Raw genomic sequence first — 12,968 nt, 5'->3', positions numbered from 1 at the left:
CCTGTGCCCCTTGGATGCTAATCCATACTGAACTGTTCTCACACACCAGACCAACCTGAAAAGCAAGAATATGAACATTCCCTATTAACAAAGGGATTAACAAAGGGAGAGCTTCCTTTCCCTCTGTGTTTCTATGACTTGAACAGCTCTAGTGACATTTATCTTTGCAACCCAGGAAGCAATGTGTGTGTGAGGTAAAATAATGACTGATGTAACCGACAGCCCTTCCTGCTGGGTGTGAGTCACCAGAGAAGTATCCAATGTGGATTTGCTGTCATAGCAATTACTGGTTTTACCTGAGTGTATTTGATAGCAACCACTGAATACAGTATCACTTCCTATTGTAACAACAGAAACTAAATGCCAAGCTAACTCTCTCCACTTTTATCATTGCAAAATGAGTGCTCTTTTGCTAATTGCACATTAGAAAAACTGCTTGTTCTCTTACCATAATGATGCTTAGTGATTAATGGCACTACTTACTGTGATACTCATTTCCCTAATTTTTTGTTGTTGTTTTAAGGGACTTTGCAATTAGCATTTCCCTTCCAAAGGCTCTGTTTCCTGTTCTGGGAATTAGAATTTCTGCTTACACGTCACACTCTAGGCCAGATACAGTCAGATATTTGCTGTCCTCTAAATTGTTTCCTCATAGGAAAATCTGGTGAAAATACAAACAATAAAATTGAAGAGAATCTATGAAGTCAGTCTTTAATATGATAATAAACAATTTTCTTCTTTGGAAAAAACACTTGACAGAAATTCTCACTTGAATAAGCCTTACAGAATACACTGGGTGTCCTGTATAATTAGTTGTAGCTTTTCTCTCAAATTTAAAACCTATGAAATTTATGTTCTAGGATACATTTTGGCCTTGTTTCTGCAGAGTGACTTCTATTACCATAAACTGCACCAAGAGAATATGAACACTGTTATACAGCCATCATATTATTATGAAATTTAAGGGGAACCTATTCATTAAACAGATTACATATGGTAGCAAACAAAAAGACATCTTATACTTTTGGTATTCCTATTCCTTATCCTATTCCTGTTGTTCAACTCCTGTAATCTTGTCAATGTTGTTTTTACCAGGCAGCTCTCTACAGGGATTATCAAAAATTTAAAAGATCAACCTTTCTAGAGAGAGAGAGAAGCTTTCTATGAAGTTGCAAAAATAAGCCATTTAACAAATAATTGCATACATAAATTGTTAATACATTATTCAGGACCAAGTATTCCTTTAGACATCAGAATATTTACTCATAACCCTCTATGCACATATAGCAAGCCAAAGTACTTTTGCATTTGGAAATCACATTCACAACTGCTCTCAAAGAAGACTCAAACATTTTTTTGCCATGAAACCAGTGGGCAGTTCAGACCACACATTCACTTGGAGCCATATTCTGAGCTTCCAGACCTGTGCTGTCAGATTCACAATGAAGATACCATCTCCTCCTCCCTTTCTTGGTATTCCTGTTGCAGAGGCTTCTTCATTACACAGATTCTCCACTCCCACCCTGCTCCTGGGTACTGTTGTACCACATGTGAAATCACCATACAGCAAAATATGTTTATTAATTAATTATTTTTATTCTGGTTTAATGGACAAGACATAGTCACTGTTGAAGATGCTGCATTTATTATTGGATAAGCTGTGGCTGTGATGTGATGCCTATGTTTAGAAGAACAGTATGTTCAAGGTGCACAGCTCTGGCTGTGGTCAACTGCCACCATTATATTTTATGAAAAATCCTCTGCTAGGATTTTTCCCTCCTGAAGGAGCTGAGGGCCTCAGGAAAGAAATGTAAACAATAACTATCTGCTGCTGTGGAGTGCCACAGGTGAATCTTCCATTGGTTCATGTGGATTGTTTTCAATCAGTGACCAATCACAGCCACCTGTGTCAAGGCTGTGAGCAGTCACAGGATTTTTGTTATTGATTCCTGTTCTATTCTTTGTAGCCTTCTGATCTTTCTCTCTCTGTTCTTTTAGTATAGTTTTTATGTAGTATTTTAGTATAATATATAATATAATAAATCAGCCTTCTGAGAAAATGGAGTCAAGCCACATGTCTCCACACATGGGGAGTCCTCAACAGTCAACCATGTTACTGTAGTTCAGATCCACTTAACTTCCAAAGCTTTTATTATAAAACTTGCACGATTTTTCTGCTTTTGTCCTTTCAAAATAAATTATCCTGCAGACTGTCTGCCAACAGAGAGCACAGCCAATAGGGAGGGAATGCTCAGTTACAGTGTCTGCAGAGTGCATACAATTTCTCTGTCCCTTACACGATTTTTTCCAAAAAGCAATCCCATTCAGCTTCTCCAGTGCTCTGACAGCACTGCTTCCAGACTCGGTGGCTCTCAGGAAGGCACAGTGCTGTTCTGTCCCCACTGTGATGATCCAAAGCAGTGCAGCTCCTTCCTCTGCCTTGCTGCTCCTCCGAGCGTATCACCTACAAGCTCACCCACCACCAGAGACTGCATTCATGTGCCAGTGGGCATGTTACTCATACTTCTTACAACAAAGTCCCCACCTTTTAATTAAACTCCTTTCTCTGCTTGCCTTGCCCAAAGAAATATTTTGTAAGACACAGGTATTTATCTTTGGGAGCAATGTGTGCAGATCCCCATTTGCACAAGTATTTTTTTCCTCAAACACTTCTTTGTTGAACTGGCTTTCCTAACTATTAAATATTAATCCTATTTAATAAATATGAAAAATAGGCTGAAGTGGAAAATATGCCTTTTTCCAAGACAGAACTTCTTCATAAATTTTGATTTTATCTTTCACTGCTTGCTTCTCTTGAGGACAACTTAGTGAATTCCATCTCTAAACTCCCCTAGCTTGGTGGCTTGATTATTAAAGGAATCAATTACAAAGTGGATGATAAAACAGCCTTCTTCCAATCAAGTGCCCATCTTGTGCTTTTCAGTCTTGGTGACAAGTGTCCTAAATATTGATCTCTGTTCCAACACTGAGGAATTCTCCCCTCCAAGCTTATGCTGCAGGTTCTGCAGGCCAACCCAGCTATATACATTCCACCAGCCTTACTCTGCATTACTGTTGCTTTGGGGAGTGTTTTGGGTTTACATCTGCACATTCTTAAAAACTTTTCATTGGGTGTTAGACATTTTCAACAGCTCATTGGAGCATTTGAATTCAAGATGGAATCATTAAGTATTCACCTGCCAACTCTTCTGGCAGCAAAAAGCAATGGCTTAAATTACCTATGGGTAACCTCTGAAAACTGTAATGATTCTGGTAATTTGCCTAGAGACTTCAGAAACTAAATATCTTTATCTTTATTCACTTCATGAGAAATCCTTTCCCAAATCCCCATGTATCCTACAAGAGACCAAAATACCAAATCCAGTATTTTAAAACAGAACTCTAGGAATAGATTGTAGAAATGAGCACAAGACAGTGAATTCAGAATCACATATCTGACCTAGAGTTCTAAACAAAGACAATAAAGTCACTTTGACTTAAATCAACATAGCACCACAGCTTTGAGAGACCAGCAGCTAAAGAGACTGGCACAAAACCAGCCAATAAAATACTGTATCTCCAGACTCTGAGGTGCTGCCAACTGTTACCCAAGATGTTCTGAAGATGTTTTCTCATTTTTTATGACATAAGGGAAAAAAAACCCACAGTAAGGACACACCACATTAGTTCTTTAAACCCTCATTTTCTGTAATGTAACATTTTTCCTATAACGAGTAGAGAGTCACAGGAACTCCCCATGACCCTTTACAGGACACTGCTGTCTATTATGACTGGTCATCTTATTTACTAATTACTCCCCTATTCAAATGAGGGCAATATTATAATACATTCCTTATTAATTCTATTTAAAAGTTCCCCTTTGCCCTTGAAGAACAGGTTAGATTTAGCTGTTAATTGGTTTCCATGCCCTCATGAGACTTAAAAACAGGGCCATAGATCAGCCCAGATATGTTCCTATTCTTGCAAAAAGGCTCAGCTGATTCAACAGTTGCTTTGATTTTCACAGTGCACAAGAAACCAGTCTTTGTCAAATTACTCACACAACTTCTTCTCTCACAAAGATATATTTAAAAGCCAAAGAAATGCTGAATAAAGAACAAAATACTAGTGATAAAGTTAACAGCTGAGATCTATTTTACCATATAACACAGTTGGCACACACCTCCTAGTAAAACCTATTTCTTTATTTGCAAAAAACAGAACCGAAGCATTTTATTCTTGTTAAGAATAAATATCCTCAAAAATCAGGTCATTTATTTTGGTGAGCAGAGCAGTTTTAGGGATAGCTGAAAACTTCACGGCTGAATGGGAAGAAATAAACAATGTAACGAGCCTTTTTTATTCGCCCCCTAAAAAGGCTCTATTCAGCAGTTGGGAGCACACTACAACCCTGCCCTGACCTTGGTACAGATTTTCTGGCTGTGTCCTCCCCTGCACAGCAAAAGCCCAGACCTGAAGCAGAAATCTCCCAGTATCTGTCTCTGTATGGCTATTTGCAGGGAATGCATCAAAGTTAGGTCACACAGAACTCATTATTTCATCTCTGCCTCATTTTTTAGGTCACACTGATTCAATTTCAGCCTTATACAAGATCTTTCTTTCCTATTTCCATTTGATACATTTTTATTTTCTTTGTCTAGTCCTTTCTACTGGGAATCCTACTTCCAGCATACAAAAAAAGGGACAGAAGTTTGCTATCTAACTTCAAACCACACCAGGTAAACAACAGCACTTAACATGGCAACATGCACTGGCACCTTCAAAACACAGAAGTCTATGCCAAATACTCTGAATGCATCAAAAGTATTTTGAGTTCTACAGTCTGATATTCTTTCATCAGAAATTCAGAAAAAACCCAAATGCTAAACATATTTCTAATACAGGAATCTTAAACTTCCTGTTAGCAGTAGATGCAAACCACTGAACTTTTAAATTCTCCTTTAGCTTTTTTCTTTAACAAAGAAAACTCCATTTTTTTTAATTAGATATGTCACAAATAGAAGCATGCATGGACTAAAATAGAGGCATTATTACTAACTTAGTAAAATCCTAACTTTCATGAGTCAGAGTGTACATATACTACACAGATCACAAGGCAAATAATGGTTTATGATCTTTGAACAGGTTCAACCAAAAAATGACATTTCTACTACTAACTACATTGGGATTCCAGAAGCAACAACAATACATTCAAAAGTTTTCAAAGATTTCTTAAACTTCTTCCTGTTCTGAAAACCTTAAGTTTTTGGATTGCTCCTCATGATTCTTATCCAGGATTATACAGCCCAGAACAGAAGAAACCATTATGGCAGAAATTATCCCAACCAATCCTTTACCTGAATGGATCAAACAAATCTTCCAAGAAACATAGCATGCAAATTATTCCCTAAACAAATGTGAAGTTAGATTTCACTTAACAGAAGACTAATTCAGTCTCTGGAAATGGATATTAGTACTTGGCAATACTGACAAACATCTAACAATCAGAAGCTAAAATATTTCCCATGAGATGTCTTGTTCTAATCTTAAGTACTCCCAAAAACTCTAGAGAAGGGGAGATTTCTCTCTTAGAAGATACCCTTCCAGTGATAGATCAACAGGTAGAAGGAACATGTTCTTTTTGCACTGCCTAGGACAGAAAGGCGACACCACCCCGCAGGATTGTTTTACATGTAAAAGGTAACATAAACTTCAAAATACACTCTTCTAAAATTCACTTCTGCACTCCCACCTCTAAAAGATGGGTTACCTGATTAAGTTCTGTTGCCTTTGACAGGAAGAAGATGGTCTGTCACAAAGATCAATTATTACCTGAGGATTACTCCCCCAAATCCAGAAGAGAAGAGGCTAAATAGCCTCTGTGCTATAAAATAAACATTATACAGGTGTATCCTATATGCCAATAAGATACAAGCAACATATTCCCTACTCAATAATGCTATAAAGTTTAAAGGCAAAGTAGGATTTAGCATAGGAAAATAAACCTATTTATAATCTTCATTAACAATTTTCTCGTATTTTAGCTTCAAAAGATACACCTTATTCTTCATTAGATAGTAGGAAAAATTATTGTGGATCTGCACAGTAGTACAAGAGAAACAAGCTGGGAAAAATTGGTATATGAGTTTGTTAAAATAAATGTTCAAGTTACTTTACCCATTTTCACAGCTTCCTGAAACCTTCCTTGCATTTTCAGTCTGCAATTGTTTCGTGAGAGTCTCTCCACTGTTAGGCATGCTGACAAACCCTGCAAAGCTGGTCACAAATATGCTGAAGAACTGTGCAGATCAGGCACAAATGAGCTACTTGGGGAACCAAAGAAACCAACAGTAACTGGTTATTTGTTAGAAAAAACAACACGTAATACAAGAGGAGGAGACTACTGCTACAAAAGCTATTTCTTTCTGATTTTAACATGCTTGAAATGTCGCAGTGCCTGTGAGCTGCTTGCTGTTAAACTTTCTTTTTAATTCACTTTTCTTTAATTATCCATGAGAAGAATTTTAATGAGTTCACAATGCTTTAAGATGCAAATCTTTTCTTTTGCCAAGATTTCCACACATTCATTCACACAAGTTGAAGCAACTCTGATTTTACGAAGTCTAGTTCTGAAAAAGAACATTCAATGAAGCTATTTTCTTAAAGAAAGCACAGATTAATCATATTAGGAAATGCCTTAAAGTCAACTCTACCTACAAAACCCAGCACTGCAACAGCTGAGCACCTCCTCCAGCACCACAGCTACAGCAGCACTTCCTTCACCTCACCAGAGCAGGCCTATGGTATCATGTGGAAGTTTCTACACGTGACTGAACAAATTACTTCCCAGGATGTAAGAGAGTCCAGCTCAGCTATTTAGGCTACTTCTGTACTGGTAAACTCAACAAAATCCAGAGAATGGCTCAAGCCACCCACGGGGAGCACCTTCCCTGGCATGGTTCGGTATGAACTGGCACTTGCCTGGGACAACACAGGGCAGAGGCCGTCATGGGAGATGATATTAATGACTACCCTGTCTGAGGGAGGAGGAGGGATGCAAGCCATGCTGTGCCATGGCCTTCAGAGCCAGAGAACTTCATCTAAAATGTTTTACTTAATGGTACAAAGACAGCCATAGTGACTAGGAATATCTAAGATAGCAAATATTAACTTTGTAGAAAGTGTGGATTTTATTCCAGAGTGCCTTGCACCATATCTAAACATATAATTGTAGACAATGCAATTTGCAACGAAAGAAAACTTTGAAGTGAGATGCTAAGGGATCTATTCTCAACACCAGAAACTTGATTTGAAAACATCAGACCACAAAATGGGGGTATTTCAATGGTAAAAATGTGTCATCATATGCAGCAAAACGCTGTTTGTCAGGATTGATTTAGCTCTTTCATTTTGGGATAATTCTCCAAACGCTTTGTTCCAACAATTCTCTGCAGAAAGCCACAAGGTCTCTTCCTTGCAACCAACTTTCCAGTAACATAATAAAGAAAACTCTGCTGCAAGAAAACTCTTATTTTTCTTCTTCAGGTCATCTAAAGTGTTTTAGATGCTATACGAAGGAGTTGCATCTTGGGTGTTTAGTGGCTGGGTAACTGGCTGGTCTCCTGGAAGAAATGGCTGCTCACTCTTTAAGTCTAGTACTTTCAGTGAATAAAAAGAAAACCTCAAATTTATGTGTCTTCTGTATACACTGTGGATATGAAGGATTTCTTTGTTTTGTTTCTCCTATAATTTTCCTTAAACTTGTTGATGGTTAGCAAATCATTTTGACACAATCAAGCATTCTCCAGTGGCAGATCACTCCTCCAGTAACAAGGGCAGCTTGTTACTGCCAAAAGGGAAGCCAGGCTGTGAAGTAAGGGGAATTTATCAGTGGGAATTGGTGGAGAAGAGTTGCTTTGGACTCTCTGTTGTGTGACTGTAACGAAGAACTCACATCATTGTGATAAACTGTGTTTCCTGCATCTGTCAGCTACAGTCTTGTCACTTGAACAACATGCTCATGAATGTCAAGCTGTAATAGTTCGACACAGAATTTGCCTTTATAGTTCTACACAGAACCTGCCTTTGCAGTTCTGGTGCATTTCTATGTTGTCTTCAAGTTTCAAGAAATAAAGCCTAACAAATGAGGCCAGCAACTTACATGGAGTTCAGCAGAAAAAAACTTCATCTTGAAATGGTTTTTACATGTTGCACCTTACAAGATGCTACAATCCTTTTCTTTTATACCTAAATCTACCTACATGCAAGTTGCACAACACTGCATTAGACCCAGACAGAATATTCATGGTGGGACAGGCTGCTTTTTGCAGGCAATAAGATTTCTGGGTGTTGACAGGCTCACTAAGCAATAAAAGAAAATAAAAGCCAAATAAAGCTCACATACTGTTCACATCCTTTGCTCTGCAATTAGGACTGGTATGTTTCAGAAATTTGCAACTGGTACCTCAGAGTTCAACACACTGTCACAAGATCCCAAACAAAAATATCAGAGAGGCCAAACCAAACCCATGTTGTTACCAAGGTCAGTGACCAACAGCACTGCAAGGCAGAGCAGCCTCGGTGCGGGTGGAGCATGCTTGGGACATGATGTGTCAGGTGTAATTCACAGCAAGAATACAAAAACATGAAACTACCCAGGGCTGTGTACTCCCCCATCTATTTACTTGTAAGGCAAGAAAGTGAATGTTTTACCGTAAAATTTGTATTTACATAAAATTAACAGAGGTCTGGACTAATTCTGGATGCTCCTCGCTAGTCATCCCAGTTAGTTTAAGCAACTGTATGACAGGGCTCCTTTTTTTAGTCATATCACTGGTAACAAATAGTGTCAAACAATATTTTTTGGTGCAAACATTAAACTGGAAGTCCTATTGTTCCTCCCATCTTCCAGCACAGAATCCAAACCAAATCAAAAAAAGCCTTACCTCACAACCACTACCAGCAGAACATGTGAAAATCTTTATTCAAAGCCTGTTTCAAAGCCTTCGTTACATTTATTTACATAAAGTGCATTTCTAATATATTTTTATTATTGCATATCAGTTTTCTTAGAGCCTGTAATCTTTTCAACTTGCTACTAATTGCAGCTCTGCCCGCTATGTTCTGTTAACTACATTTACTGTGATTATCTACAGCTCTTTTTCCCACTTTCTCATAAAATTAAAAATTTCACTCAGTGTCTAAAACATTTTAGCTAAAGTTAAAAAATAATTAAACTCTACAGATCTACTAAGTGAGAGTAGTTTTCAGGGTTTATGCAAAATTCTAATTCCAAACATGTCCTCAAAGATTACAGTGGCAAAGCCTCCATTAAATCTTACTAAACAAGTGAGTCTCAACACACACCTTAAGGATCAATCAATTTACCTACCTTGGGCCAAGGAGATGATGTTGAGGGCAGACTGCAGAATGGAAAGCTCCAGGCAAGCAACAACTTTTTAAACTCACATATGCTTTTGATACTAATTTATTTCTAATGCAGGAATTCAGATTAGACAAACCTGTGACTGCTAGTTACTCACTACACACTACTCTAAAATAGCTCAAAACAAATGCCATCATTTACATTTTTCCTGGAGATACAGATCTTTTACTTTTCATCTATAAGATTTTTCTAACAGTTTGTTTCTGTAGAAAATATCCTTTTTGTATAGCAATTATGGGCCCAGGGCCATTAAAGGTTCATTAAATGAAACTGTCACACTTTATTGTTTAACATACATTTTTAATAAGGCTAAAAATCATAGCTTAAAAATATTATTTAAAGGACATTTTCCTAAGAAATTTGTAGAAATTGTGCTAGCTTTTGAGATCTGGATGCTAGAAAGAATCCAGCTCAGCACAACGGAAAGTCTGCTGTGATTCTAATTTCACCTTACAGAGGAAATACTGAAGCTGTTTAAGCAAATTTAGTATGGCTGAAAACAGACACAGTTCCTTATATTCCTGACTTTTTTTTCATGGTGTTTGTAATAAATGGGGTTTTTTTGATACTTTACAAAAATCATGGGTGCTGCAAGAAGCTGCAGCTGCAGTTCAGCAGATTGCTCTCTTAACTGTCTCCAGAATCCTTCCTTCAACAAGAATGATAACTAGCAATACAGCCAGATAAAAGAAATGCAAACAAGCAGATTCTAGCAGTAGTTCATATAATGGGATTAAAAGATAAATGCCTAATTCTTGTAGGATATAAAGATGCTGCACAGTCCCAAGGTCAGGGGGTGCAGTTTTAACTCCTGTTCTGTGCTAACCTGTTTCAGAACCAGAGTCCTCTGGTGGCTAAATGAAACAGACTCCAGATCTAATTACTCCCCATTCCCAGTCCATTCCTGCCTCCCATCACAGAACAGAAATTCTCCACTTGTTTTCCTGTTGACACCCACATGCAAATTTGATACTGGGCAAGAAAAAGGCAACAAGGTGATTTATGTTACATGTGGCAGGAAGGAAGAAAGGGAAAGAACAGCAAAAGAAATTAGCTGTTCATCTGAAAAACGGGCAAGCAACTGCTGATTAGCAACAACCACAAACTTTAGGAGGCAAGGTGTGCACCACAAGAAACAGAGCTGGGCATACACACCCTTGATCCCCAGGCTGGTTAAGGAACCACGACTGTAATTGCTGAGAAATATGTCTGCACGTGTAAAGGCTGTTTCACATTTATTACTGATCATGACAAAACCATCTGCTGAGGATTCTAACTCTGTTCCAGAAATACAAAGAAAGTATTGATAAATAGGAAGTGTCTTGCTTCAGACAGCTACAGGACTGTATTCCCCTCGGGTATCAGAATGACTGCAGCACTCAGACAACAGTGATGTAGGACATGCATGTGATAATGCACAGAATATCCACTGAGTGGTATCTCTCCTGGTTTTATAATCTCAAACACCAACCCTTCCTACTATTCCCACTAATTCTTTGAATAAATAACTATTTGATTGTACCAACTGGAACCAAAGATGGAGAAAACAAATGCTGTATATGAATGTAAACATAACCTGATAAGGCTCCCTTATAAAAAGAAAGTAAACAATGTAGGAGGCTCAATCCTGTTAACTAAAGATCTAAACCAACCAAGTTTTTGGCTGTTATTGCATGTAACAAATGTTAACAGTAAGAAACCATCCACCAGTGTGAGTTCTTATTATATTTACCAGTAACTACACAACCCTACATGAGGATTTCTACTCACAGAAATTATATACAGTTTTTATGACATACTAAAAATGGATCTCTAAAAGTCATTATGTGCTTAGAAAGCTTCTCATCTACTAAATCATTCAGCTACTACAAAGCTATAAACCAATTTATTGTTTCTTTTTTAAAGGAAGTATTATGTTCAGAACAACAGATTATAGCTAATTTATCTTTAAGGTGGAGGCCATTATGAGAATAAACCTTTTCTTTGCCTTAAAAAGGAGATATTTAGTTCTTGGCCTACAAGTTTATGGAGTAACTTACCATAAATATTTCTAGAGAAGAGTTCCTGTATTTACTTGTCAATATAATTTCACAATTGCAAAACATAGATTTACATGCTCAGCTGCTGATAGTTATACCTGGAGAAAATAATAGTTACCAACACTGACTTCTTTCTTGTGGTTTTGAACTGTTCCTTTCATTGATATTTTCTGTTGATTTCCTGTAATTTGCTCCCCCTTATGTAAATTTACATGCTGAATATAAGTAGATTGCATTAATTCAATCTTCTAATAGTATTTACCTGAAATACAGTAGGAAGTTCATTATAGTATCACCAAAGCTCTAAATGATGATGAATTTTCATCTGGATCTTTTTCTTTTTCCCCATTTCCCACCGTTACACAGCACAACAGGACCCTCTCCTTCAGCCATCCTGACTCTTTACCTGGGCTGTGGTTGGCAGGGCAGGGCACTGGAACCTTTGGGTTACCATAATCACCAGAGATGTTCTGCTTTCATAAACTATTCCCAGGAATAAAGAACTGTTTCCTGGAATAAAAAGGCAGCTTGTAAACATTCCTACTCAACTCAAGTTTGAGCAAAATCTGTTCTCATTTCATGCAGCTTTTCTGTATTTTTCACTTGAGATTTTTCCGTGTTAAGTTGCCATCTTTTAGGAAAATATGCTCAGATCCACACAAGTACCAGTTATCTCCTTTCCCCTGAGCAGTAAATAATTATTTGAGGACGTTTGGTTACCTGGAGAAAGATGAAAACTAGCCCAGCTTCCAAGCCTGCTCCAGGCAGGCCGGCTTGAGGAAAAGGCAAATAACAGATATGGAGCAGGGGTACAACATTAGCCCAAATAATTAAAAAGGCCCAAAATACTGAGGAACAAGGCATGAGGAAAGCCATCTACTAAAGAACCAGAACAAGATCTAACACAGAGCATGGGGCAGGCTGCACCAGGGGCTCACCCGCCTCTCCCAGAGGCGAATTAAAGGATTTCCCAGCTCAGGCAGGACCCCTCACCCCTGCCTGGCTGGTTTAGGTTTGTCTAAAGCTGACCCAGGCAGAAGCTTTCTAAATTAGACTCAACAGACTGTGTCTACAATACAAAGATACAAAATATGGGGTAGTTTTTTATATATATTTTAGCTCCACAGAATAGTTGCATTTTTACCGTAATGGAAAGCGCACCTAAAGCTTCCATATAATAAAATTATTATTTTGTAACTTTTATTGAAAAATAGGATTACATGTAAATCTAAATGCAACAAAGAAGAAAGAAAAGACGTGCATTACCACGCTAGCATAGTTAAAAATGTACAGCTCCCATCCAATGCCAGCTCCTCGCTACTGCATTGCCCGAGCACAGTTTGTGTGAGGTGTACTCGGGGCACGCCAGGCCCGGCCCCGGGGGAGCCCCAGCGGCACAGCCCGAGCGATGAGGGGAGCGAGCCCGCCCCAAATCAAACGCGGAGCGCCGGGCCCAGCCCAGGGGGAGCCCCAGCGGCACAGCC

The 12,968-nt window shown here is 38.3% G+C and overlaps 1 protein-coding gene across 2 annotated transcripts in view; it reads right to left on the bottom strand.

Annotated features, from left to right (window-relative positions):
• The window catches only part of ACSBG1 (acyl-CoA synthetase bubblegum family member 1), a 34,114-nt gene extending 27,797 nt beyond the window's left edge, over positions 1-6,317 (bottom strand). For both annotated transcript variants that reach the window (XM_039731625.1, XM_039731634.1), the window contains exon 1: positions 6,178-6,317. In XM_039731625.1, the coding sequence (XP_039587559.1) occupies positions 6,178-6,257 (80 nt within the window). In that variant the 5' untranslated portion in view covers positions 6,258-6,317. The remainder of the gene's footprint in view (positions 1-6,177) is intronic.
• Between the last annotated feature and the right edge of the window lie 6,651 nt (positions 6,318-12,968).

This window comes from Passer montanus, unplaced genomic scaffold (assembly GCF_014805655.1).
Source record: "Passer montanus isolate IOZ18808 unplaced genomic scaffold, ASM1480565v1 scaffold111, whole genome shotgun sequence".
Taxonomy (NCBI): domain Eukaryota; kingdom Metazoa; phylum Chordata; class Aves; order Passeriformes; family Passeridae; genus Passer; species Passer montanus.
Note: the sequence above shows the minus strand (reverse complement) of the source record. Positions and strands in the feature narration are given on the sequence as shown.